General features: G+C 65.9%; 3 protein-coding genes across 8 annotated transcripts; 1 reads left to right on the forward strand and 2 right to left on the reverse strand.

The window, feature by feature from the left end:
* Positions 1-72: 72 nt before the first annotated feature.
* On the reverse strand, positions 73-5,685 carry SP6 (Sp6 transcription factor). Of its 2 annotated transcripts, none has more exons than XM_048318727.1 (2): positions 5,486-5,685; positions 73-2,760 (listed from the first exon to the last, which is right to left on the reverse strand). In XM_048318727.1, exon 2 carries the CDS (start codon positions 2,734-2,736, stop codon positions 1,609-1,611), a length of 1,128 nt encoding a protein of 375 aa, XP_048174684.1. In that variant the 5' UTR covers positions 2,737-2,760; positions 5,486-5,685; the 3' UTR covers positions 73-1,608. The 2 variants fall into 2 exon arrangements, with proteins under 2 accessions (XP_048174684.1, XP_048174675.1); XM_048318718.1 differs by lacking the exon at positions 5,486-5,685 and adding an exon at positions 4,551-4,613.
* Positions 4,737-13,445, reverse strand: LOC125334813 (basic proline-rich protein-like). The gene is made up of 6 exons (XM_048322000.1): positions 13,100-13,445; positions 12,716-12,758; positions 11,132-11,995; positions 9,336-9,475; positions 9,103-9,287; positions 4,737-5,489 (listed from the first exon to the last, which is right to left on the reverse strand). The coding sequence occupies exons 1-6, from the start codon at positions 13,443-13,445 to the stop codon at positions 4,737-4,739; spliced, it is 2,331 nt and encodes a 776-aa protein (XP_048177957.1).
* Positions 13,114-24,973, forward strand: SP2 (Sp2 transcription factor). 5 transcript variants are annotated; one of them, XM_048318555.1, is made up of 7 exons: positions 13,114-13,199; positions 16,305-16,380; positions 17,004-17,957; positions 18,592-18,889; positions 20,490-20,664; positions 21,326-21,519; positions 24,196-24,973. In XM_048318555.1, the coding sequence occupies exons 2-7, from the start codon at positions 16,318-16,320 to the stop codon at positions 24,294-24,296; spliced, it is 1,785 nt and encodes a 594-aa protein (XP_048174512.1). In that variant the 5' UTR covers positions 13,114-13,199; positions 16,305-16,317; the 3' UTR covers positions 24,297-24,973. The 5 variants fall into 5 exon arrangements, with proteins under 5 accessions (XP_048174512.1, XP_048174509.1, XP_048174507.1 ...); XM_048318552.1 differs by lacking the exon at positions 13,114-13,199 and adding an exon at positions 13,406-13,465; XM_048318550.1 differs by lacking the exon at positions 13,114-13,199 and adding an exon at positions 13,681-15,917 and having other exon boundaries at positions 15,956-16,380.
* The last annotated feature ends 444 nt before the right edge of the window (positions 24,974-25,417 follow it).

Below are 25,417 nucleotides of genomic sequence, written 5' to 3' on the forward strand. Positions count from 1 at the left end.
GGAGCAGCGCCGGGGGGACCCCCGGGTGCCTTGAGCAGCCAGCGAACCCCACCCCACCCGACCCCAGCGCTGCCCCCCCAAACCCCCCTCCCCCTCCCAGGTCCCGGCTTTAGCGTCTCCTTCTGTGTCCAAGGGGTTCTGCCAAAATCGGGGTGTAAGACCCCAAAAGATCTAAAAACCGAGGTTCACGGACCCCCAGCCAGGGGTGCGGGCCAGATACGGGGTGCCCTGGGGACAGGGGGGCGACCCCAGGGGAGAAAAAACTACGGGGTCCCTGGTGGGGGAGACCGCGGGGTGTCCCCCGGAGGTGCAGGGACCTGGGAAGGGACAGCGATGGGGTCCCCGGGCGGACGGGCAGCATGCACGGGGGGCCAGGCAGAGTTCCCTGGAACGACAGGATCCCGGGGAGGGACGGCTACGGGGCCACAGGGGGACAGGCAGCATGCACGGAGGGGACAGCGGGGGTCCCTGAGGGGACAGGGGGATGGCTGCGGTCCCCAGTGGGGTCCCCAGAAGGGACAAGGGGGCACAGGCAGCTCGCCCGGGGTGGGGGATGCCCCTCAGGGAGGGGCGGTGCCGGGGGGGCGGGCGGGGGTCTCGGGGCGGCGGGCGGGCAGCGCGGCCGTGCCAGGCCGGAGGAATGCGGCCGTCCCGGCTCTCCCGGGCCCGCGGCCGCCCCGGTGCTTCCCGCCCGGGGCCGCGGCGGTGGGTGTGGGAAAGCTGCAGGTGTGCGCTTGGGCAACCGCCCGCCGCCCGCCGCTCGCCCGCCGCGGCCCCCGCAGCCCCCCACGGCTCACATTCACGCAGGACTTCTTTTTTTGTTTTCCTTTCTTCCGTTTTCCCCCGTTTTAGCCACGATTCAGGCCAAAAAAAAAAAACCGGGCTTCGCATCCTCAAGCCCCCCCGGCCAAAGCGGGGTTCCAAGGGGTGGGGGACCCCCGCCAGCTCAGCATCCCCAGCTGGGGCAGGGGGATGTCGCCAGCCCCCGACCCCTCGCGTGCCGCCCGTGGGAGACTGTGCCAAAACCTCGTGGGTGACGAGAGAACGGGGCTGGCACGGGCTGGGGGCCGAGCCCCGCATGCCACAGTTTGGAGGGGACCGTGGGGAGGGGGCCGGGGGGCTGCGGCCGCCCTCTCCGAGCGGAGGCTCCCGGCTTTCTCCTCCTCTCTCCCTTTCTCCTTCTCCTTCCTCCCCTTTGGGCTGGACGTGCCCGGGCAGCGCCTGCTCCTTCGGCTCCCATTGATGTTCCTCCCAAACAGCCCCGCCGCCTGCCAGCAGCCTCCCGAAAAAAAAAAAAAAAGATTTGGGAAGCCGGGGGAGGATCGGGGAGGATCGGGGAGGGGAGGGGGGGAAGAACCGGGGCGGGAGAGCGGGAGCGGGACAAGTGAAACCGCCGCGGGGCAGCTCCGGCTGCGGCGCTCCCCAACGCCGCAGCGGGGGACGGGGCCGTGCCACCAGCCTTGTCCCCGGCCTCGCCACCGCTCCCAGCACAAGGTGCCAGCCCTGCGCCCACCCCCGCCCTAAATCCCTTCGGAGACCGGCCCCGAAGGGTCCCCTCCGGCCACCCCCGCCCCACCTCCATCCGTGTCCCCCCCGGGGCTCAGCGGCTCAGTTTGTGGGGGCGGCCGTGCCCCCCTCCGACTCCCTCTTGCCTCCCTTGGCGGCCGACGGGTCCCCGGCGCCTTTGCCCTCGGGTTCGGCCCCGTCCTTGCCGCCGTCGTGCGTCTTCATGTGCTTGCCCAGGTGGTCGCTGCGCATGAAGACGCGGCCGCAGACGGGGCAGGAGAATTTCTTGGCGCCCGTGTGGGTCTGGAGGTGCCGCTGCAGCTCGTCGGAGCGGGTGAAGCGCTTGCCGCAGAAGAGCCAGTTGCAGACGAAGGGCCGGTCGCCGCTGTGCCAGCGCAGGTGGGCTTTCAGGTGGGAGGTCTTGGCGTACGCCTTCCCGCAGCCGGGAATGTGGCAGTTGTGCAGGTGCTTGCGCTTCACCCCCTCGGGGCACGGGCCCCCCCTCTCCGCCTCCTGGCAGTTGGGGCAGCGGCACGCCGCCTGCCCCCCGCCCCTGGGCACGGCCCGCCGGGCCCCCTTCGGCCGCCCCCCGCCCTCCGCCTCCGGCCCCCGCGGCTCCGGGGGCCCCTCCAGCGCCTTCACCCCCTCGGCCGCCAGGAGATGCTGCGCGGGCGGGGGCAGCAGGTGGGCGGGGGGCGCGCAGAGCTGGTGCTCGCCCCCGCCGTACCCGCCCAGGGCCGCGGGCAGCCCGGGGTGCGCGGGCACCTGCAGCCCCCCGCCTTGCCCGGGGGGCAGCTCCATCCAGCTGGCTCCGGCGTGGAGGTCCCACCAGTTGACACCTCCGCCCTCCTCGCCGGGGGCGCCGGGGTGCGGGGGTCGGAACCAGGGCTCGTAGGGATGCGCCATGTCCGGGGCGGCCGGCAGCAGCTTGGCGTAGGCTCCGGAGGCGGCGGGGCCGTCGGGGGGCAGCTCTAACCTCGGGGGGCCATGGGGCTCGTAGGCGCCGGGGGCGGCGAAGGCGGCGGCGGCGGCGGCGGCGGCGGCGGCGTCGTCGGGCCCCGGCAGCGGCAGCTCCGGCGGCGGCAGCGGCGAGGCGAAGTCGGGGGCCCCCGGCGCGGCGGGGCCGTGGGGCTGGAAGGGCTGGAGCGGCTGCAGGTCCAGGTGGGTCGGGGAGGCGCGGGGCGCGTCCGAGGGCTGGGATCCCAGGGAGCCGCAGACCGCCGTCAGCATTGCGGGGCGGCGGCGCGCACAGACCTGCGGGGCCAAGCGGGGCGGGCGGGGAGGGGGAGAAGAGCTGTGAGAAAAGGGGGGGGGGCACAGCTCCGCACCCCCCGTCCCTGCGCGCACCGGCACCGCGCCGCCTGCGTTTTGGGGTCACTGAGCCCCCCACCGAGGGGGTTGCGCTGCTCTGCGACACCGCTGTGACACCACGATGGTGGCACCAGTTTGGGGGGACGCCCCTTAGACCCGTCCCTGTCCCCTACGGACCCCGTGCCAGCCCCTGGTGCCGGTGGGTCCCGCCTGCAGCCCAAAGGGGTCGGTGCCTAATTCCAAAATCCAAGGAAACTTCCAACATCTGCCTTGTCACCTCCCTGACTCTGTCCCCCAGCGCGGCCGGGTCCCCGAGGGGACAGCGGTGGCATCCCCAAGCCCATGCCCCAGCCACGGGGGGACACGGCACCCCCGGGGGGACACGGCACCCACGAGGCCAACCTGGCTCTCCCGCATCCCAGCCGGGCTGGGAAACCATCACTCCCCCCTTTGCTCCCGCCCCAAGCCCAGGGCCCAGCTGGGAGCCCTCAGGCCCGTTTTTGGGGGGGCTGCACCCCCAGGCCGCTTGGCAGCAGGATGAGGCAGCGAAGCCGCGGGCCGAGCCCCTGGCAGCGCTTTGAAGCCCGGCTCGGGGCTGCCTTCGCCCGCGGCCCCGCGGCCCCGGGGGCACCGGCGGCACCCCCAGACCCCCGGGCACCCGCAGGCTCCCAGCAGGGCGGCCGTGACTCAGCGGGAGCTGTGCAAACCCCACTGGGGACGGGCCCCACCCCGGTGTCGAAATCCACCTGCCGCCACCGGCTCCCGCCCCCCACCTTCCCACCGGCGCCGCGCCGAGGGGCGGCCGGGACCCCCCCTCCCTGGAAACCCCCCCATTGCCCCCTCTCGCCACCAGCTCCTTCTCCCCCACGCTGCTCCCCCCGGCTCCTCAGCACCCCCAGCCCGCGTGGGACAGGGACGGACCTTTAGGGACACATTTGGGGGGTGCTGAAAGATTTGGGGTGGGAGATCCCCTGAACAAAGGGGCCGGAGCCCCAGAGCCCCTGGATCCCAGCACTGCGATTCCAGGGCAGGGAGAGGGTCCCCACAATGCTGAAGACCCCCCAAACTGAGTGAGGACACCGTTTTCCCCTGCCAGGTGTCACCCAGGAAGGCAGGGCGACCCCAAAGATCAGGGTGGGTGCTTTGAGGGGGGGTCCCAAAATCTCCCCGACAGGACCCACCTGTACCTGTGCCACCGACACTCGTGGGGGCAGGATGAGCCCCCCGGGGTGGCAGCTGAGCAGGTTTTGGGGTCCTGCTCCCCAGTGGGGACCGTCCCTGCCTCCTGGGGACACGAGTGGGGTCGGAGAGGGCTGGCACTGAGGGGGTCCCTCGCTCCCACTCGCGGTGGTGCTCAGTGGGGTCCTGACCCCTCCTAGACCCCTGCTCCCCATGAGCTCAAAACTGGGGTCAAACCCACAAAACGCCGCGGTGACAGCCCGTCACGGGGCTTTGGGGCGGCAGCTGGCACCCACAGGGTCCCCCCAGATCTGAGGACTGAGGGGACCTGGCAGGGACATCCCACAGCCCCCCTAACCTCCAAAGGGAGTGGAAGGGATCCTCCGTGGGGTCCGGGGGTCGGTCCCACCCCATCAGATCCAGCACGGCCCCATCAGGGCTCTCCTGGCTCACCCCATTCCCAACCATCCCCCTCGGCTCGGGGGTCCCAGCGACCCCCGCAGTGCAGCCCCGCCGTGACCAGCGGCACCGTCCCCCCCATCCCAGCTCCAAACCCGGGGAAAAAGGGCCACGACTGGGATGGGGGGAGCGCTGGGAGAACCCCCCATCCACGGGCCTGCCTCAGCCAGCCATGGAACCTCCCAGGACGTTTTTCCATCCGGGAATGATGACAAAAATCCCCAGGGGCTCCCAGCGTCCTCCCTCCCTCCCTGGCGGGGCTCAGCGACGCGTTGGCCATTTCACCGCAGGGAAACTGAGGCAGCGGCGGGTGAAGCGTCCCGTGAGTCACGGCCCGGGCTGGGCAGAGGCGGCCCGGCCCCGTCTCCCAGCCCCGCCGGTGCCTCGCCCCGCGGCGGGGCCGGGCGGGCGCCGCTGCCCCCAGCACCGGCAGCCCCGACGGGGGGGGGACGGGGGCGGCGGTGGGAGCCGGGCCCGCGGGCTCGGGGGATGCCGCGGTTTTGGGGGGATGCCGTGAGTCCCGGGGGGGTGCCCCGATGTCGGGGGGACGCTGCGGGGTCGGGGGGTGCGGTGGGTTCGGGATCGTCCCCGCCGCACGGCCCACGGCAGCGCTTCCCGGAGCCGCAGCGGAGCTCCCCGGGGATTTTTGGGGAGGGGAACGGGGCCGCACCGGTGGCGGCGGGGGTGGGGGGGGGGGGGGGGTCCAGTCTGTGCAGCCCCTCGCGGGACTCGGCACCGGAGCGGGGGCTCGGCACCCCGGGAGGGGTCTCAGCCCCACGGGAAGAGTCCCGGTCCCGCGGGGAGGGGGTCGCGCTGGAAACTGGAGCGGGGGGGACACAGCGCCGTGTCCCGGGAGCCCCGGTGGCCAGCGGATGCGGCGGGGTGGCGAGCAGGGACTTGCCGGGGCCGGAGCGGGCGGTGGGACCGCCGCGGCCGCGTCGCAGCCGCCGGTCAGGGCAGCCGCGTCCCCGGGACCCTCCCGGGGGTCCCGTCGGGGGTCCCCGCGTCCGGCAGCACCGGGGGTACGTACGGGTCTAGCGGCAGCGAGGTCCCGGCGGGTCCGTCCTCATCGGCGTGGCGCGGGCGCTGCTTCCCGAGGGGACCCCGAGGGACCCGCGCGGCTCCCCAGGGACGGGGCACCCACTGGGCCGGGCGAGCAGGAATGGCCGGGTCCCAGCCCGGCGGCCGGCTCTTCCCTCCGCCCCCCCGCCCAGCTCCACCCCCGGCCCCGGTGATTTTAACCCTTGGAGGCAGAGCCGCAGCCCCACCGCTTGACAGGAGCCGGCTCCGGTCCCAGGATCCGGCGGATGAAAGCGGAGGGAGGGGACGGGAAGTTCGCAGCAGACACCGCAAGCAGGGGGGTAATTAAAGAAGAAAGCAACAACCGCCTCCCTCCCTCCCGCGTCCGTGGCCGCCTCCTCCTGCCACCCCCCCGGCGACCCCCGGGCACCCCTTCTGTCCCCTGGCAGGGCAGCTGTCCCCCCTCGGCTGTTGGTGACACGCAGGTGGCTGCCCTCCCCTCCTGCCACCCCCTCCCGGAGACCCCCGGGCCCCCCGCTTGTCCCCACATCAAGGGGTGACACGCGGGGGTGGCCGCTGTCCCCCTGCCACCCCCGCGGGGACCCCCGGTTTGTGTCGCCGCCCCGGGGGTGACACACGGAGGGATGTCACCTGTCCCCGTGAGGGGCTCAGTGCCCCCCGTGGCGCCTCGGGCCTGGGCCGTGAGATAAATGGGACAGGGATGGACACAGGGGACAATTTTGGGGCCAGAGCCGGACCCGCGGCGGGAGGGAGTGGGACGCTGGTGGCAGGACCCACCGTGACCCCGCTGGATTTGGGGCAGCCCAAAAAAGCCCAGAAGGTCCTGGCTGAGCCTGTCCCCACCTGGCCGGGGGTGTCCAACCCCTCCTGTCTCCCGTGTCCCCCCCCGAGGCTGCCGGCAGGGACAAACCCCGGGAGCTGCCGGGTGACAACACCACGGCCAGTGGAGCCACTTAATCACCGGCGCGTCGTGTCCCCATTTCAAACCCCTGCGCCCGGCCGGTGGCCATCAGAGCCCCGTGGGGACCCCGGTGGGCACGGTGGGAGCCCAGCCGTCCCCACATCGCACGGGAAAAGGCGCTGGTGGCCCCGCAGAGCCGGGACCGGGCTGGCAGCGCCAGGATCCCGGCTGCCGCGTGGGAGCCCGCATCTCCCGGCGAGCCTGCCAAGCGCCCGGCCGGGCGGAGGGTGCAGGGAGCTCCTCCTTCGCCTTGGGGAAAACTCTCCTGGTTTTCATCATCGCAGCAGGGATGGCTCCACCGCCGCCGCCACCGAAACGCGGCTGCCTTGTGGGCTGAGCGCGGCCCCACGGCCCGGCTCGGCCGGGCTCCGGGAGGGGCGTCCCGGGGTGGGCGTGGAGGGTGGGGACCCTGGGATGGGGACCCTGGGATGGGGACCTCGGGATGGGGACCTCGGGATGGGGACCCTGGAATAGGGGTCTCGGGATGGGGACCCTGAGATGGGGACCCTGGGATGGGGATCCTGGAATGGGGACCGCGGGATGGGGACCCTGGAATGTGGACCCCAGGATGGGGACCCTGGAATTGGGATCTCGGGATGGGGACGTCGGGATGGGGACGTCGGGATGGGGGCCCTGGAATGGGGACCCTGGGATGGGGATCTCGGGATGGGGACCCTGAGATGTGGACCCCGGGCTGGGGACCCCGGGCTGGGGATCCTGGAATGTGGACCCTGGAATGGGAACCCTGAGATGGGGATCCTGGAATGGGGATCCTGGGATGGGGACCCTGGGATGGGGATCCTGGGATGGGGATCCTGGAATGGGGACCCCAGGATGGGGACCCTGGGATGGGGATCCTGGGATGGGGACCCTGGGATGGGGACCCCGGGATGGTGACCCTGGGATGGGGACCCTGGGATGGGGATCCTGGGATGGGGATCCTGGAATGGGGACCCCAGGATGTGGATCCTGGGATGTGGACCCCGGGATGGGAACCCCGGAATATGGACCCTGGGATGGGGATCCTGGGATGGGGACCCCGGGATGGGGACACCAGGATGGGGACCCCGGGATGGGGATATCCTGCCGTGGGGATGCCGGGGTGGGAAGGGGCAGGACGAGCGGCTGGTGGGGGTTGGTTGTGCAGAAATGGGTTGAACACATGCACGGGGCTCTGTAGGGCACATATGGGGGATTTGGGGGGGACCCCCAACCCCAGCGTCTCACTGTGTTTCCTCTGCTCTGCTTGCCCAGGAGGATCCAGGGCCGTTCCTGTGGCTGCTCCAGCTTGGGGACCCCCGAGTGTTGTTGGTGGCCTCGGGCTCCCTGGCTGACCCCTGTTGGGGGCTGGATCGTGGCCACCAACAGCTCTTTGGGGCAAACTGGGCGTGCGCAGCTCCGGCCATCCCCATCCCAGTCCCCATCCCAGTCCCCATCCCCATCCCCGCCGTGCCACCACAGGGAGCAGGGACCGTGTCTCCTGGTCCCCAGCTGCCCCTCAGCCACCCGTGCACCCCGCACACGTGGCCTGTCCCACGTCCCTTCGCTCCAGGGACTTCTCCCAGTTCTCCCAGTGCAGGAGGGTCCCAGCTGCTCCCATCCCCGCCATTCCCAGCGAGGCCCCGCTCCAGGAAGGGGCTGCGGGGTGGGAGGATGTGGGGAACACCGTGGGGACAAGGATGAGGATTTGGGAAGGCCCTGACCGCCTCATCCTGCCAGCACCGGCCCCCAAAACCCCACTGGGACCCTCCAGACCCATCCCAAAACACAGATCCTGGGCAGGGATCCTGCTGGGATGAGTCTGGAAATGGGATGAGGCAGTGGCACAGGACTGGGGGGACTGGGAGGACTGGGGGGACTGGGGGGACCAGGATTTGGGGTGTCTGGGGAGCCCCCTCAAGCAGAGCTGGGACCACGCATGGGAAGGGAATCCCGGCGCATTCCAGGGGGGATCTCCTCTCGCCACCGAGTGTCTGAAACCCCGAGCCAGTGCCCTGAAATTACAGCTAATTACAGAGCTCATTTGCATAAATTATAAGGCAAGAGGCAAATGCCTCCAATCCCTCCGAGTGATCAGGGAGCTCCGGCGAGGGACCGAGGAGGGACTGGTGGGTTCGCGGTGGGGACAGGAGGGGTCGGTGCTCCCCAAAACTGCAGCGGGACCTCGGGGTGTCCCCCCCACTCGCCGGAGGTGTCCCCAGAGCTGGGCACAGCCTGGCCCGGAGGGGACACGGCCGTCGCTGTGCCCTGGTGGGTGACAGGGAGGGGGACAAGGGCAGGACCGGGCTGGGGAGACGCAGCCCTACAGCACTGGGGGTTGGGGACGGCGCTGACCCCAGGGGAAATCGGGGTGGGGGATGAAGGGATGGAGCAGGACAGAGGGATGGAGCAGGACAGTCACCTCCCGGCCCCCTCAGTACCACGCGGATGGAGGAACAGAGGCACAGCGATGTCCCCTCAGGCCCCAGGACGATGCTGGGGGACAAAGGGACATCCCAAGCCTCCTCCCAGCCCTGTGGCCGAGCACTTCAAACGCTCCCGGCTCCGGAAAGGCCGGCGATTTCCTCCTGGGCCATACAAGAAATCGGAGAGGGGAGTGGGACAGGAGCGTGTCCCCGTCGCTGTGTGCGCAGCGGGTGTCACACCGCGTGTCTGAGCTCATCCCTGGCCCCGAGCACATCCGTGTGCGCCCTCCCACGCCGGTGGGTGCTGATCACGCAGTCGGGGTGCCCCGGAGGGGTCCCCGAGGGGGCTCTGCCGCGGGTGCCGCAGGGCTGCGCCGTCTGGGTCGCCCCGTCCCGGGGGGACACCTCGGGGGTGCCCGCGGGGCCTCAGACGGGGACAGACGGAGCTCCCCGGGGGTTTTGGGGGGCCTCACGCCCAGACGGCCCCGAGGGGGTGACGCTGGGGTGACGTTGAACCTGCTGAGGGTGCTGGTGGGAGCCCGGGGGGGACCCCGAGACTCTTGGAGGTGGCGCGGTGGGGACGATGCCAGGTGAGGAAGGGATGGTGGTGGCACTGCGTGGTCACAGCCCTGCGGGGTGGGCGCAGTCCTAGGGGGGGTGTAAAGGTCCCCACGAGGTGGTCACAGCCCCTGCGAGGTGGTCACAGCCCCACGGGGGTGTCACAATAAATGGTGGGACACGACCCCCTGCCTGTGCCCAAGCTGGGCCAGCACGGGGACAACGACCGAGCCCCGTGCCAGCCAGCATGCCCTGGGGGACAGCTGGCAAGGGGCTGCCCACCTGCTCCCCGAGGACAGGGCCACCTGCCAGCCTGGCAGAGATACCTATCGGGATTATCGCGACGGGATTCCCCTGCCCGCAGCGTGCGCCAGGTCACGGCGTGCCCGGAGGCAGCGTTTCCTCAGCGGGAGCAGGAATTACTGTCGGGACTCGACCTCTGCGACGCGGCGACGGAGCTGGCAGCTCGGTGGAGGGTTAAATGCGATTTTTAATTTGAGTTTTAATTAGTCCCGTGCTAATCTCGCTGCCGTATCTGCGCCCAACCGGCCCGGCTGTCAGTCACGGCCTGGGGAAACCTGCCCGGCACGGGGTGGGGAGCGCCCGGCAGCGCCCGCCCGGCACGGGGCACGTGGAGGCAGCGGGGACGGGGACGTGGGGACGGGGACAGGGACACGGACACTGGGCTGAACTGGGCACGTGGGGACACGGCTGCGCTGGGAATGGGACACACGGATGTGGTGGGAATGGGACACCTGGATGGGAATTGGGACACGCGGGTGCTTTGGGGACAGGGACACTGCACCAGAGACGGGACACGGGGCTGCAGCGGGAATGGGGACATGGGTGCAGAGGGAATTGGGACAGGCGGATGCACTGGGGACAGGGACGGGGACACGGGGCTGGAGCGGGGATGGGACACCGGGCTGCACCAGGGGGACACGGACACAGCGGCACTGGGGACAGGGACACGGGGCTGCACCGGGGATGGGGCACACGGACGGGGAACGGGGACGCGGGGACGCACCGGGCATGGGGACAGGGACACGCAGCTGCGCTGGGGACAGCGGCACCGGGAGAAGGCGACAAGGGTGCTCCGGGGATGGGACCCGGCTGCACTGGGGACAGGGACAAGGGGCTGGGGACGCTGAGGGACGGCGACGGGGGAGGAGCCGCAGTTCCCGTGGCCGAGCGTGGGCACGGGGGGCTTGGGGACAGCGGGCAGGGGGACTGCAGGCATGGCGTGTCCTCGCTCCGTGTCACCGCTCCGGCTCCTCTGGGTCCTCCGGGACCTCCCGGTGCAGCCTGCGCGTGCTGTGTGTCCCCGTGTCCCCATCCCAGCCACGCCGTGCCAACCAGCGCATCCCTGTCCCCCCCTCCCTGCGCAGCAGTGTCACCTCCAGGACGGTGGCGATGTCCCTTTCCAAGGCACGGTGACACGGATCGCGCCCGCGCCGGCGTCACTCCCGCCCGGGGAAACTGAGGCAGGGAGCGACAGGCCGGGACTTGTCCCTTCAGCCGGGGCGGGACCGGCCGGAGCGGAGCCTCCCGCTGCCCACCCGGGGGGCTCCGGGGGTCACCCTGGCCCCTCCCTCCGTGCCAGCCTCGGCGGAGCCCGCGGGGACAGCCCCGCTCGGGGTCCCCAGCCGGTGTCCCCTCCCTGGAGGGTGGCAGTGCCACGTGCGATGTCCCCTGGCAGCCTGGGCCGCACTTGCGGGGTCGCCGCCGGGGGTCCGCAGCCCGGGTGGCGATGCCATTTGGGATGTCCCCCGCCAGCCCGGGCTGACCTCGCAGGGTCCCCAGCGCGGGGTGCCGCCCCTGGGAGGTGACGATGCCATTTGGGATGTCCCCCGCCAGCTCCGGGGTCCCGCCCCGGGGCGCAGGGACAGAATCGGGGTCCGGGCCAGGTGCCACCGAGCCGCGGCCACGTCCCACACGTGGCTGTCCCCGTGTCCCCGGCACAGAGACCCAACGCCCGCGTCCGCGCTGCTTCCCGCGGCTTTTACGAGCTTGGCCGGAGCCGCGGTGTCCCTGGGGATGTCCCCGAGTGTCCCCAAGCCCCGGGGACCCCTCCGGGCCACCCAACCCCACCCCCGCCCCTTCCACCTGCAGCGCCCCAGGGGCGGGAGGGAGCCGGGGGGTGCCGGGGTGGCTCCGGAGGGCTCCGGCACCCCGGCGGGACCCCCGCGTGGCTTTTGGGGTGTCGGGGCGGGGGTCGGGGCGCCGGTGCCAGGCGGTGATGAGTAACCGGAGCGCGGGGAGGGCGGTAATTAAAGGGAGGCTCTCGCCACAGCAGGTTCCCACAAATGGAGGCCCCGCGGCCACAGACACGGCACAACAAAGCACCGAGCAATTATTTGGCTCCAGTGGGAGCTGCTGGTCCCGTGGGGGCTGGAGCCAGCTGGGCACCCCCGGGCTGGCACCGCCGGGGGGGCGCGGGGTGGGGGCGGGACCCCCGGTGGTGGCGGCGGCGGCGGCGGCGACCCCCGACCCCCTCTGGGACCTCCTCCACCCGAGCACCCCGATCTTGCTGAGGGGTTGGGGGTCCCCGTCCGCTTTGGGCACCCCCCGAGCTCTGCAAAGGGGTCGGGGATCGCCGTCACTTCTGGCAGCTGGAACGCCCCAAAACCCGCCACGGAGCCTGAGCCCCCCCCCCCCGAACCTCGGCAAGGGGAATGGGGACCCCCATCCTCTCAGAGAACCCCGAGCCCCTCGTAGAAGGGGCACCCCCACATCCCGCCGAGAGCCCTGAACCCCCGGAACGCCCCGGTCTTTGTGAACCCGAGCACCCCAAAATCCGCACGGAGACTGGGCACTCCTAATCCCCCCCGGCACCCTGAGCACTGCCAGGGGAGTGAGCACCCCCAAAACCCCTCCAGAACCCCCCCGAGCACCCCAACCTCTGAAAGGGGACCGGGAACCCCTCTGAGCACCCCGAACCCTACAAGAGAACCGGGGACCCCAAACCCTCCGAGCACCCCGCGCTCCCCCAGCACCCCAGCTCTGGGAGGGGGCTGTGGGGACCCCCAGCCCCTCTGAGCACCCCGAGCTCTGCAGGGGGACGGGAACCCCGCTGTGCCCCCACTCCGGGGGTGTTGGGGTCCTTCGGGAGCCCCCGTTGGGTGACATCACACCCGGACCCCCCCCAAATGCTCCTCACTGACCACCCCGGGGTGCTCCGAGGAGCCTTTGATGGGGGGGGGGAGAGAGGGGGATCCCCGGGACTCCCCACCCGCGGGGGGGCGCCGCTGACGTCATCCGGCTTCAACTGCTCAGACCCCCCTCGGCCAATCACAAGCGCAGCTCGTCCTCCTCGTCCATTCCATTGCCTGGTAAATCTGTCAATCAAAATCGGATGACCGATAAAAATCCGTGTTTTGGGCGGGTCCCGCCCACGAGGAAGTCCGTCCCCCCGAAGGCCTGTCAATCAAACAGCCGACGGACACAGGCTGGGCTCGCGTCCATTGGCTGTTTGTGTTGTCAATCAAAAAGCCACCCTGCTATTGGCTCTCGGTCGCCGTCCGTCACCTCGGCGCTCCGCGCCCATTGGCCGAGCGGTCCCTCCATCCCGAGCCCTATTGCTCGGAGCAGCTGCCCATAACCCACCATCCCGCCGCGGATTGGCCGCCGTTCCACCATCTCGCCGCCCATTGGTCAGCACGCTGGCAAGCCGGCCAACGATTGGCCAAAAACCCCTCGCGGGGCGGGCGCAGCAGGGCGGTGCCCGGCGGAGGAAGATGGCGCCGTGAGCGGGTCGGAGCCGCCGCCGCCCCCGGCCGGTCAGTGCAGGGGGAGCGGGGCCGGGGCGCGGCCACGCCGGGGCCGCCGGGGGCGGGGAGCGACCTGCGGCCTCCCCGGCCCGCCCTCCCCCAGCGCCCGGCGGGCGGGCGGCGCTTCCGGCGCCGGGGCCCGGTCGGGGGCGGGCCCGGCCTTTCGGACCCGCCTCTCCCGGGACCGCCCGGAGGGGCCGGGGGGGGGGCCCGGGGTGCGATGTGAGGGGGGGTCCCCGGGGATTCTCGCCTCATCCCGGTCCGGAGGCGGCGGGGTCAGTTCTGGGGGGGCCTCCCGGGGTGCTCGGGGGGTCCCGGGGCAGCGGGGGCGGGGTGGGCCCGGCGCCCCCCACACGTGGGGTCCGGGTCGGGGTCTGCGGGAGCCGCCCCGGTTTTAGGGGTTTTTTTTTTTTTGGGGGGGTGGCGGGGCTGGGGACGCGCGGAGGGGGAGTTGGGGATGGGGATTTTGTGGGGTTTGGAGAGGGATTCGGGCTGGTTCCCTTTGGGGGAGCTGTTGCCGCGGTGGGATGTGGGATGGTTCCCGAATTTCCCTGGTGGGATTTGGGATGGTTCCCAAATTTCCCTGGTGGGATTCGTTTCCCTGGTGGGATTTGGGATGGTTCCCGAATTTCCCTGGTGGGATTTGGGATGGTTCCCAAATTTCCCTGGTGGGATTCATTTCCCTGATGGGGTTTGGGATGGTTCCCGAATTTCCCTGGTGGGATTCGTTTCCCTGGTGGGATTCGGGATGGTTCCCGAATTTCCCTGGTGGGATTCGTTTCCCTGGTGGGATTCGGGATGGTTCCCGAATTTCCCTGGTGGGATTTGGGGCTGTTTTCCCTTTGTGGGATTCATTTCCCTGATGGGATTCCTTCCCCTGGCGGGCTTTGGGCAGCGGCCGGACCCATCCCGGGTTTTGGGGTGCACCAAGGGGACAAACACGCGGCCTTCTCCCCGATTCCTGAGCGTGTCCAGCCCCAGCAGGACGCTGTGATGCTGCTGGAAGTTCCCCTCCTCGAGGGTTCCCCAAGATCCACTTTGATTCCCACTCTTTCATCCCAGAGGCTGCTCCTTCCCGTGCTCCCAGCTCCCTGGATTTCAGCTGCTTTTCCTCTTTATCCCTCAAAACACCGGGAATTTAAAAAAAAAAAAAACAACCCAACAAACCCCAAAGTGGGTTCTGGCGAGCCCCGGAGCGGGTTTGAACCCAATCCCTCCGTAAATCCCGGCCGGGATTATCCCGAGGCTTTGCCGATTTCCTGCTGTTCATATGGAAATCCGCGGGTGCTTGAGCCCCTTTAGGCTTGGAATGTTCGTTTTCCCTGGAAAAACAAATGGAGCTGCTGCTCTTGGGGGAGGTTTTGTTAATCCCGAGGGGTTTGGGGGTTTTTTTTTTTGGGGAGTTTTCCATGGATTTTAGGGCGCTCTGCTTCACCCGAGCTCCCACCACGGGTGGGAAACACACGGAGGGATCACCCCGGGCTTCCCTTGGTCAAATCCCCATTTATTTTTCCGGGATAATGGGATTTTTCCCGGGATCTGCCTCCTCCCTGGCGGGCTCAGCCCTGCTCCGATTCGCAGCCGGGGCTGTTAATCCTCGGCTCTAATTCCCATGGAAGCAGCCGCACAAAATCCCGGGAAGAACATTCCCGTTTATCCCGGGCCAGCCCTGGGCACATCCCAAGGGAATGGGTGCCCTTTTCCAAGGCACCCACGACTCCCACCTGCCTCTTCCCAAGGATTTGGAGCTGGAGCTGTTCCCACTTTGTGACTTTTCCTGGTTTTTCCACCTCTCAGTGGCTCAGTTTGAGGAAAAACTCCCCATATCCCGTTATCCCGGGATATCCAAGAGGTCTCACCTGGGGTTTTGCGGGAGATTTGGCTGCTCCTCCATCTCCTGGAGGAATTCTCTCCCGGTTTAAAGGTCCTGGCAGCTTCAAAACGAAGGAAATTCCTCGTTTTCCCCTTTTTTCCCCACATCCTGGCTGCTCCCAGGAAGGGCCTTTGAGGTCAGGGCTGTCCCTGTCACCCTCAGCCAGCCCGTGCTTATCCAGGGAAATCTGATGGAGTGGCCAGGGAAACTTGCCAAAGGAAATTTGTCTCCAAATCCAGAAGAAAACACGGAGCAAATCGTGAGGATTTAGGAGTCTTTTTTTTTTTTTTTTTTGTCCCCCCCTGGCTTAAACCCTTAAAAAGAAACTGTTCAAAGCCACGAATCTTGCCCTGAATTCCTTTTAATTCCCAAAGTTGGAAAAACAGGCAGCAGGGCTTGGAATGGGAAGATTTTGGGCTGGAAATGGGAAAGTTTCAGGCTGGGAATGGGAAGATTTTGGGCTGGAACTGGGAAGGTTTCAGGCTGGGAATGGGAAAGTTTCAGGCTGGGAATGGGAAAGTTTCAGGCTGGGAATGGGAAGGTTTCAAACTGGGAAGATTTCAGGCTGGAAACAGAAAGGTTTCAGGCTGGAAGTGGGATAATTTCAGGCTGGAAATGGGAAGGTTTCAGGCTGGGAATGGGAAAGTTTCAGGCTGGAATGGGAAGATTTCAGGCTGGAATGGGAAGATTTTGGGCTGGAATGGGAAGATTTCAGGCTGGGAAGATTTTGGGCTAGAAACAGGAAGGTTTCAGGATGGTAATGGGAAGATTTTGGGCTGGAATGGGAAGATTTTGGGCTGGAAACTGGAAGGTTTCAGGCTGGAATGGGAAGATTTAAGGCTGGGAATGGGAAGGTTTCAGACTGGGAAGGTTTTAGGCTGGGAATGGGAAGATTTCGGGCTGGAAACAGGAAGATTTCGGCTCGCCGGGCGCACCTGCTTCGAAGCTGGGGGGGCTCTGTCAGTTTTGGGGGGCTGCTCCTTCAAGCCAGGGCTGTGCTGGGCTGCAGGAAAACGAGGGAGATCCGGGAGCACTCGCTGGGATTTCCCTCTGGGAAGCAAACGAAGGCCAAAGCGGGGGGAGAAGGGGACGCGCCGGGGGCGGTTCCGTCGCCCCTCTGAAGGTGGGGGTGAGGTGGGATGATTTTGGGAGATCCCAGGGGAATCCCTTGGGATCAGAGCCTCGGGCTGGGCTCCCCGAGGAGCTGCTGGGCTGATCCCTGCCCGCTCCTGTCCCCACAGCTCGAGGGACAGCATGGCAGCCACTGCCGCCGTCAGCCCCAGTGAATACCTGCAGCCGGCCGCCTCCGCCGCCCAGGTGAGTCCAGCCCGTCCTCAGGAGTTTGCCCGGGATGCAGGAGGAGCCAGGACAGCAGGACAGGCCCTGGAGCCACTCCGGGGGCTCATTCCCAGTCCTGATCCCGGTGTTTGTTGCTCCTCCCTGTGTTTTCCCTGAGGGTCTCTCGTGTACCTCAGGGTGGGTTTGGGATTCGAGCTGTCTGTGATGTTCCAGGGGGTGAATCCCAGGAGGTTTCCAGGATATCCACAGCCTCGTGGTGGTTTTAAAGACACAGGAATGGGGTTTAAAGGTTGTCACCATCCCGATGTCACCACTGCTAAAGGCAGTGGGGTGCTGGACGTGGGCAGGGATTTCATCAGAGGAAAATTTAGGAATTGGTTTGTTTGGGATGGGCTGCCCAGGGTGGTGGTGAGGTCACCTGGAGGCGTTTAAGGACAGGCTGGACGTGGCACCCAGTGACAAAGTGTCACCCAGGTGGGACTGGATGATCTCAAAGATCCTTTCCAACCACAGCGATCCTGCAATTCTGCGATCCCGTAAAGGCACACGCGGGTAATTAAGCAGCTCCCTTAATCAGAGGCGTCTCATTAGCACGGGCTGGTTCCTGCGGGTGCTTGGCACTGATTTCCCTGTCTCCCCAGGACTCCCAGCCCTCTCCCCTGGCCCTGCTGGCAGCCACATGTAGCAAGATCGGTCCCCCCGCCGTGGAAGCCGCCGTGACGCCGCCGGCCCCTCCGCAGCCCACCCCTCGCAAACTGGTGCCCATCAAACCCGCCCCGCTGCCCCTGGGCTCGGCCAAGAACAGCATCGGCATCCTGTCCTCCAAAGGGAACCTCTTCCAGATCCAGGGCTCCCAGGTGGGCACCTCCTACCCCGGCGGGCAGCTGGTTTTCGCCATCCAGAACCCGGCCGTGCTCAACAAAGGCTCGCGCTCCTCGTCCTCATCCTCGTCCTCCTCCAGCATCCAGTACCAGGCGGTGCCACAGCTGCAGCCTGGCACGCCTCAGACCATCCAGGTGCAGCCCAACCAGATCCAGATCATCCCGGGCACCAACCAGGCCATCCTCACGCCTTCCTCTTCCTCGCACAAGCCCGTGCCCATCAAACCGGCCCCGGCGCAGAAAGCGGCGGCATCGGGCGCGGGCGGCGGCGTGGTCAAACTGCCCGGGGCCAGCAACGTCACCTTGACCTTGCCCGTCAACAACCTGGTGAGCCCCGAGACGGGCGGCCAGGCCCAGCTCCTCACGGACAGCCCTTCCAAACCCAGCAAAAAGCCTCGGAAAAAGGCCATGTCCCCCACCCAGCCGGCCGCCGTGGCCGTGGCCGAGCAGGTGGAGACGGTGCTGATCGAGACCACGGCGGAGAACATCATCCAGGCTGGCAACAACCTGCTGATCGTGCAGAGCCCGGGCTCGGGGCAGCCGGCCGTGGTGCAGCAGGTGCAGGTGGTGCAGCCCAAGCAGGAGTCGCAGGTGGTGCAGATCCCGCAGCAGGCGCTGCGCGTGGTGCAGGCCGCCTCGGCCACGCTGCCCACCGTGCCCCAGAAATCCTCGCAGAACTTCCAGATCCAGGCGGCCGAGCCCACTCCCACCCAGGTATCGCCTGTTTGGGGTTTTGGGAGGGGGGGTCTGTCTCTGCTGGTTGCTCTGAGTGTTACTCCCAGGATTTAGGAGCTGGAAGGGTTTGTGAGGTGTTCCCGGCTTGGGGTCGGGTTTAGGCGTTGCTGGGTGGGTTCTCTGGTGGTTGGGAGCACCAGCTGCTGGAGCTGTTCCCTCTGCAGGGATTTGGGAGCTCTCCCAGCCTGGCCATCCTGCTTTTATAGGACCTGGAGGGGCTCTGGTGTCCCTGAAACCTGCCCAGTGCCCAGGTGGGGTTGGGATGAGCCAGCCTGCTGGGGAGTTCCTGGGAAATGACGGGTGCTGGGAGAGGGGTTGGTGTCTTTGTGTTGCCTTGAGCAAAAGCCAGGCCCTTTCTCCTTTCTCCAGGAGGGCCACAAAGGTCCACATTCACTTCCCCGTGAGGGTGGGGAGGGGCTGGGATGGAATTCCCAGAGAAGATGCGGCCACCCCATCCCTGGAAGTGTCCAAGCCCAGGTTGGAGCCACCTGGGACAACCAAAAACGTCCCTGCAAGTTGAAATGAGCCCATCTTTAAGCTCCATCCCGACCCAAACCATCCCCGCAATTCCTGGGCTGTGCGGGTGGATCCCACCCCTCTTCCTCTCCTCCAGGTCTACTTCAAGACCCCCTCAGGCGAGCTGCAGACCGTGCTGCTCCAGGAGGCCTCCTCCGTGGCCGTGCCTCCGTCGTCGGGGACGTCCTGCGGCAGCCCCGTGTCCCGCAGCCCCGGCCCCGCCGGCCGCAAACCGGCCCCGCGCAAGGAGCGGCCGCTGCCCAAGATCGCCCCGGCCGGGGGCATCCTGAGCCTGAACGCGGCACAGCTGGCAGCAGCTGCCCAGGCCATGCAGACCATCAACATCAACGGCGTGCAGGTGCAGGGCGTCCCCGTCACCATCACCAACACCGGAGGTGGGTGGCACCGGGCGGGAGTTGGGGGCCGGGGATGGGGTTGGTGAGCGGCTCCCCGAGGCTCCTGAGGGTGGGATGGGATCCCTCGTGGCCCCGAGGGGGGAGTGTGGTTGTGGAGGAGGTGTCAGCACCTTCTGTCGTGGCTCCAGGAAGCTGGGAGTGTTTGCCAAGGTGTTCTTTGGGTGATTCCGGGCGTATCCTGGCAGGCTGTGGATAGCAGGGACACAGCTGCAGGAAGCGTCTGAGGTTTCCCGGGAGCTCAGCTCGGCTCTGTCGCCTCGTCAGCTCTGTTCCCAAATCCCTGAGGTGGTTTTTTCCCCAGAGAATTGGGACCCAGCTGAGCAGAGGGACAGAGTTGTCCCTTCTGCAGCCACCCCTGCCATGGATCCCATTCCAGATCCCCCCATCCCGGGGCTGGAACATCTCCCTGCATCCCCTGGGAACAAGGAACTCTCCCGAGTTCCCAAACCCGGCACAGGCACCTGCATACACACAGCTCCATTCTTCCAGCTCCATGGCCAGGGATCACCATTCCCAGGCAGTGACCCCTTCACTCCAGGGATCTTCCTTAATCCCAAAACCAGCCGGGCACCACCCCGGTGCTCCCGATCCCGAGAAAGCCACGTCCCTGCAGCCGCCCCGGCCCCCATTCCGCCGCCAGCCCTTTCCCGAGGAGCCGAGGGGAGGGAGCCGTGTCTGCGGGGAGTTTTATCTCCCTCCTGATCCAGCCAGACCTGCTGCCTGCCGCGGTTTCTGCTCCAGCAGCTGCCTTTGCCAGTGGCAATCTGCTCCTCCTTTCCCGGCTCCGAGCGGCGTCAGCACAAATCCCGTCCCGGCGCGGTTCCCCGCTCCGCCGTTCTCCCGGGATCGCCTTTCCCGGGGGGGGGGGGGGGGGGGTGGATTTAATTGGAGATTCCAGGGGCAAATGTGGAGGGGACCAGTAGGACCTGCTGCCCACGGGTGTGATGAGCTGGGCCAGGGCTCAGCCAGGACGTTCCCACCTCCTCCGGAGCTGCTGCGTCCCTCGGCTCCGCGCTGCCTTCCCGGCGGATCCCTCGCTCTTCGCCTGCGCTCCCTCCCTGCTGCCTTCGCTGCTCCGCTGCCAAATCCCACTTGTTCTTCTCCTCCTCCTCCTCCTTCTCCTTCTCCTCCTCCTCCTCCTCCTCCTCCTCCTCCTCCTCCTCCTCCCTGCTGCCCCAGGAGCAGTGATCCCATCCCGATCCCATTCCCAATCCCCATCCCGCTTGCTGACGCTGACCCCGTCTTCTTCTTTCCAGCCCCCGTCACGGCTGCCAGGGACGCCCGAGCCTGGAGCGGCCCTTAGGCTGCGGGGTAAGTCCCGTTTTTTTGCTCAATATATTGCACGTTTTTTCAAAGTTTCTTTTTTGTTTCCTCTTTGATCCTTTTTTTCCCCGCCCCCCAAAAGGGTCGAAAACCGAAAACTTTGAAAAACCGCACAGTATATTCAGAAAAAAGGGACTTACCGGGAGCAGCACGGGGCAAAGGGGGCTGTGCTGCATGCAGGGCTGGAAGCGGGGACAAATTTAGGGTCCGCTGGGAGGAGCGTGGATGGATCCTGATCCCACTTTTCCCTCCCCAGGCCAGCAGCAGCTGACGGTGCAGAACGTGTCCGGCAACAACGTGACCATCAGCGGGCTGAGCCCCACCCAGATCCAGCTGCAGATGGAGCAGGCGCTGTCCGGGGACATCCAGCCCGGGGAGAAGAGGAGGAGGATGGCCTGCACCTGCCCCAACTGCAAGGACGGCGAGAAGCGGTGAGTTCGGAGCTGCATCCGCCTCTCCCGGGATAACCCAGGCAGCAAAGGGAGCTGGGGGTACTGGTGGACAACCAACATGAGCCAAAAAGGGCAGTGGCTCCTGGTCTGGATGAGGAATGGAGTGGCCAGCAGGGCCAGGGAGGTCATTCTTCCCCTGTACTGGGCACTGGTGAGGCTGCACCTCGAGTGCTGTGTCCAGTTCTGGGCCCCCCAATTCAGGAAGGACATTGAGGGGCTGGAGAGTGTCCGGAGAAGGCCAACAAGGCTGGTGAGGGGTCTGGAGCACAAACCCTGTGAGGAGCAGCTGAGGGAGCTGAGGTTGTCCAGCCTGGAGAAAAGGAGGCTCTGGAGTGAGCTGGTCACTCCACAACTCCCAGCCGGGCGGGGTTTGGTCTCTTCTCCTGGGGAACAGCGACAGGATGAGAGGACACAGCCTCGAGCTGTGCCAGGGGAAGGTTAGGTCAGACATCAGAAAGGAATTCCACACTGAATCTGCCCAGGGATGGACACAGCCACCATCCCTGGAGGGCTTTAACAAAGCCTGCACGTGGCACCCGGTGCTGGGCTTGCTGAGGACGTCTCAGCTCACAGATTGGACTCGATGATCTCAAACCTCCTTCCCGACCCCATCCATCCCCGTGATCCTTTCCCTGCGCAGGCCGGGCGATCCCGGGAAGAAGAAGCACATCTGCCACATCCCGGAGTGCGGCCGGACGTTCCGCAAGACGTCGCTGCTGCGGGCGCACGTGCGGCTGCACACGGGCGAGCGGCCCTTCGTGTGCAACTGGGTGTTCTGCGGCAAGCGCTTCACGCGCTCCGACGAGCTGCAGCGGCACGCGCGCACCCACACAGGTCTGGGGGCTGCTGGGGGGGCCTTTCCTGAGGAATTCGCCCCAAATCCCGCCCCAAATCCTGCCCCAAATCCCACCCTGGTCACTCACACAGGTCTGGGGGCTGCTGGGGGGGCCTTTCCTGAGGAATTCGCCCCAAATCCCGCCCCAAATCCTGCCCCAAATCCCACCCTGGTCACTCACACAGGTCTGGGGGCTGCTGGGGGGGCCTTTCCTGAGGAATTCGCCCCAAATCCCGCCCCAAATCCTGCCCCAAATCCCGCCCCGGTCACTCACACAGGTCTGGGGCTGCTGGGGGGGCCTTTCCTGAGGAATTCACCCCAAATCCCGCCCCAAATCCTGCCCCAAATCCCGCCCCGGTCACTCACACAGGTCTGGGGGCTGCTGGGGGGGCCTTTCCTGAGGAATTCACCCCAAATCCCGCCCCAAATCCTGCCCCAAATCCCGCCCCGGTCACTCACACAGGTCTGGGGGCTGCTGGGGGGGCCTTTCCTGAGGAATTCACCCCAAATCCCGCCCCAAATCCTGCCCCAAATCCCGCCCCGGTCACTCACACAGGTCTGGGGGCTGCTGGGGGGGCCTTTCCTGAGGAATTCACCCCAAATCCCACCCCAAATCCCGCCCCAAATCCCGCCCCAAATCCCGCCCCAAATCCTGCCCCGGTCACTCACACAGGTCTGGGGGCTGCTGGGGAGGCCCTTTTCCAAAGAATTCCCCTCAAATCCCACCCTGGTCACTCACAGAGGTCTGGGGGCTGCTGGGGGGGCCTTTGCTGAGGAATTCACCCCAAATCCCGCCCCAGTCACTCACACAGGTCTGGGGGCTTCTGGGGGGGCCCCTTTTGCTGAGGAATTCACCCCAAATCCCACCCTGGTCACTCACACAGGTCTGGGGGCTGCTGGGGTCCCCTTTTCTGAGGAATTGACCCCAAATCCTGCCCCAAATCCCGCCCCAGTCACTCACACAGGTCTGGGGGCTTCTGGGGTCCCCTTTTCTGAGGAATTCACCCCAAATCCCGCCCCAAATCCCGCCCCGGTCACTCACACAGGTCTGGGTGCTTCTGAGGTCCCCTTTTCTGAGGAATTCACCCCAAATCCCGCCCTGGTCACTCACACAGGTCTGGGGGCTGCTGGGGGGCTCTTTGCTGAGGAATTCACCCCAAATCCCGCCCCAAATCCCGCCCCAGTCACTCACACAGGTCTGGGATTCCTCTGGAGGGCCCCCTTTTGCTGAGGAATTCACCCCAAATCCTGCCCCACTCACGCACACAGGTCTGGGTGCTTCTGGGGTCCCCTTTTCTGAGGAATTCACCCCAAATCCTGCCCCAAATCCCGCCCTGGTCACTCACACAGGTCTGGGGGCTGCTGGGGGGCTCTTTGCTGAGGAATTCACCCCAAATCCCGCCCCAAATCCCACCCTGGTCACTCACACAGGTCTGGGTGCTTCTGGGGGGTCCCCTTTTCCAAAGAATTCCCCTCAAATCCCACCCCAAATCCCACCCCGGTCACTCACACAGGTCTGGGATTCCTCTGGGGGGTCCCCTTTTGCTGAGGAATTCACCCCAAATCCTGCCCCAGCCACTCACACAGGTGTGGGTGCTTCTGGGGGGGCTCTTTTCTGAGGAATTTGCCCCAAATCCCACCCCAGTCACTCACACAGGTCTGGGGGCTGCTGGGGGGCTCTTTGCTGAGGAATTCACCCCAAATCCTGCCCCAGCCACTCACACAGGTCTGGGGGCTGCTGGGGGGTCCCCTTTTCCAAAGAATTCCCCTCAAATCCCACCTCAAATCCCGCCCCAGTCACTCACACAGGTCTGGGGTACCTCTGGGGGGTCCCCTTTTCTGAAGAATTTGCCCCAAATCCCGCCCCGGAGCACTGGGAGGGTGGGACACCCCACGTTGTGTTTGTGGTTGGAGGTTTTTTGGGGGGGACTGGAAGATTTTGGGGGAGGGGTCTCTGCTGCTTTTGGGTTGTCCCAATGATGGGGGTGACAGAGGTGTCACAGGAAGGGGACAGGGGCGTTAAAGGGGACCTGTCCTGGGGGTGTCACCAGCACCCCAAGAGCCACAGGGCAGCACTGGGATGATCCTGGACCCCAGATTATCTTGGGGTTTGAGATACTGGGAGGGACTGCAGGAAGATTTTGGGGGTGTCGGAGGATTTTAGGGAATCTCTGCTGCTCTGGGGTTACCCGGTGACAGAGGTGTCCTGCAAAGGGGTGGCAGGGATTAACGGGGACCTGTCCTGGGGGTGTCACCAGCACCCCAAGAGCCGCAGCAGAGCGCTGTGGGATGATCCTGGACCCCAGATTATCTTGGCGTTTGAGATACTGGGAGGGACTGCAGGAAGATTTTGGGGGTGTCGGAGGATTTTAGGGAATCTCTGCTGCTCTGGGTGTGTCACCACCACCCCAAGAGCCACAGCAGAGCGCCGTGGGATGATCCCGGGCACGTTCTCCCCGAATTCCCAGGGTGGGGATCAATTAGGAAGATTTTGGGGACGTTCCTGCTTGGTTTGGGGTTATCCCGGTGACTGAGGTATCCTACAAAAGCACAGGGGACACACCTGGCGTGGGGATTGGGGTGACACTGGCAGTTTGGGACAACGCAGGCACAGAGGGGGTGTCCCAAACCCACCCCCCCAAATGCCACCCCCTGAGCGTCCCCTCTCCCCACAGGTGACAAACGCTTCGAGTGCGCCCAGTGCCAGAAACGCTTCATGCGCTCCGACCACCTCACCAAGCACTATAAAACCCACCTGGTCACCAAGAACTTGTAGGGGACAGCGGGGGGACCGTGATGGGCCTGGAGCTGCCCTTCAACCCCCCCACCACCTCCCCACCTCAAATCCCAACACCCCGGATCCCGGATCCACGGCACTCCCGAGCGGGGAACCCCTGGGGATGTCCCCAGCATCCCCCTGAGCACCCCAAAAAATAAAAGGGGGTGTGGGGCTGACCCCTCCCTGCGGCCCTACAGGGGGTCAGGGGGTGGCCCAGAGCTGTTCCCCCCCCTCCCCAGAGTGCCCCAGGATGTGGGGCAGGAGCCACGGGCACGGAGGGGACACCCGGGAGAGGCTCCACAGCACATTCCTACTTTATATATTTAAAGTCTATAAATAGCTATAAATATCTATATTCCCTTTGGAAAATCCCTTTTTTTCTATGGAGATCGTTGCCTTACGCTCCCCCTCTCCCACATCCCCACCCTGTGGATCATGAGTGCTTTTTTAAATCTATTTAATCCCCTGGATTTCCTCCCCCTAAAACTCTTTTTTTTTTTTCTTTTTTTTTCCCCCCCTCTCTTGGCAAATCCATCCCCTTCCCCTCCCAATTTTTATTTCCCCCTCCCAATTTTTATTTCCCAGCAACGTCAGCGTTTTCCCTCTTTTTTTTTCTTCTTTTTTCTTTCTTTCTTTCTTTTTTTTTCCTTTTTTTTTTCTTTATTTTCCTTTTTTTTTTTTTTGGTGGAATTTTGGGCTTTCATCCCCGTTTTGTTGGTTTTTTTTTTTCCCCCCCCGTGTGTGGATCCCTCCCCTTCCTTCCTTCTCCTCCTCCCCCCTTTCCCCGTGTACAGTGTACATTGTATCATAGATTATATTGCTTTGGAGCTTTTAAATTAAACAAATCCACTTTATTTTTGAGTTGTGCCCGCCCCCGAGGGCGTTTCCCTGGATTATGTGATGGATCTGTTCCCAGTTTTCTGAGCTGTACCCGGAGGCAGCCGGGAGCTTTTCCTTGCTAAATAAATTTAGTCACCAGAGGCAAATCCGGGCTCCTTTTCCCTCTCTTTTCCTGAGAATATCGTGGATGCAGCCGGGGGGAAGAGCCGAGGGTGGAACGCTGGGATTTGTTGGTGGGAATCCCCAAAACCGCTGGGAATGGGGTTATTTGTGGGAAA

This window comes from Corvus hawaiiensis, chromosome 1, assembly GCF_020740725.1.
Source record: "Corvus hawaiiensis isolate bCorHaw1 chromosome 1, bCorHaw1.pri.cur, whole genome shotgun sequence".
NCBI lineage: Eukaryota > Metazoa > Chordata > Aves > Passeriformes > Corvidae > Corvus > Corvus hawaiiensis.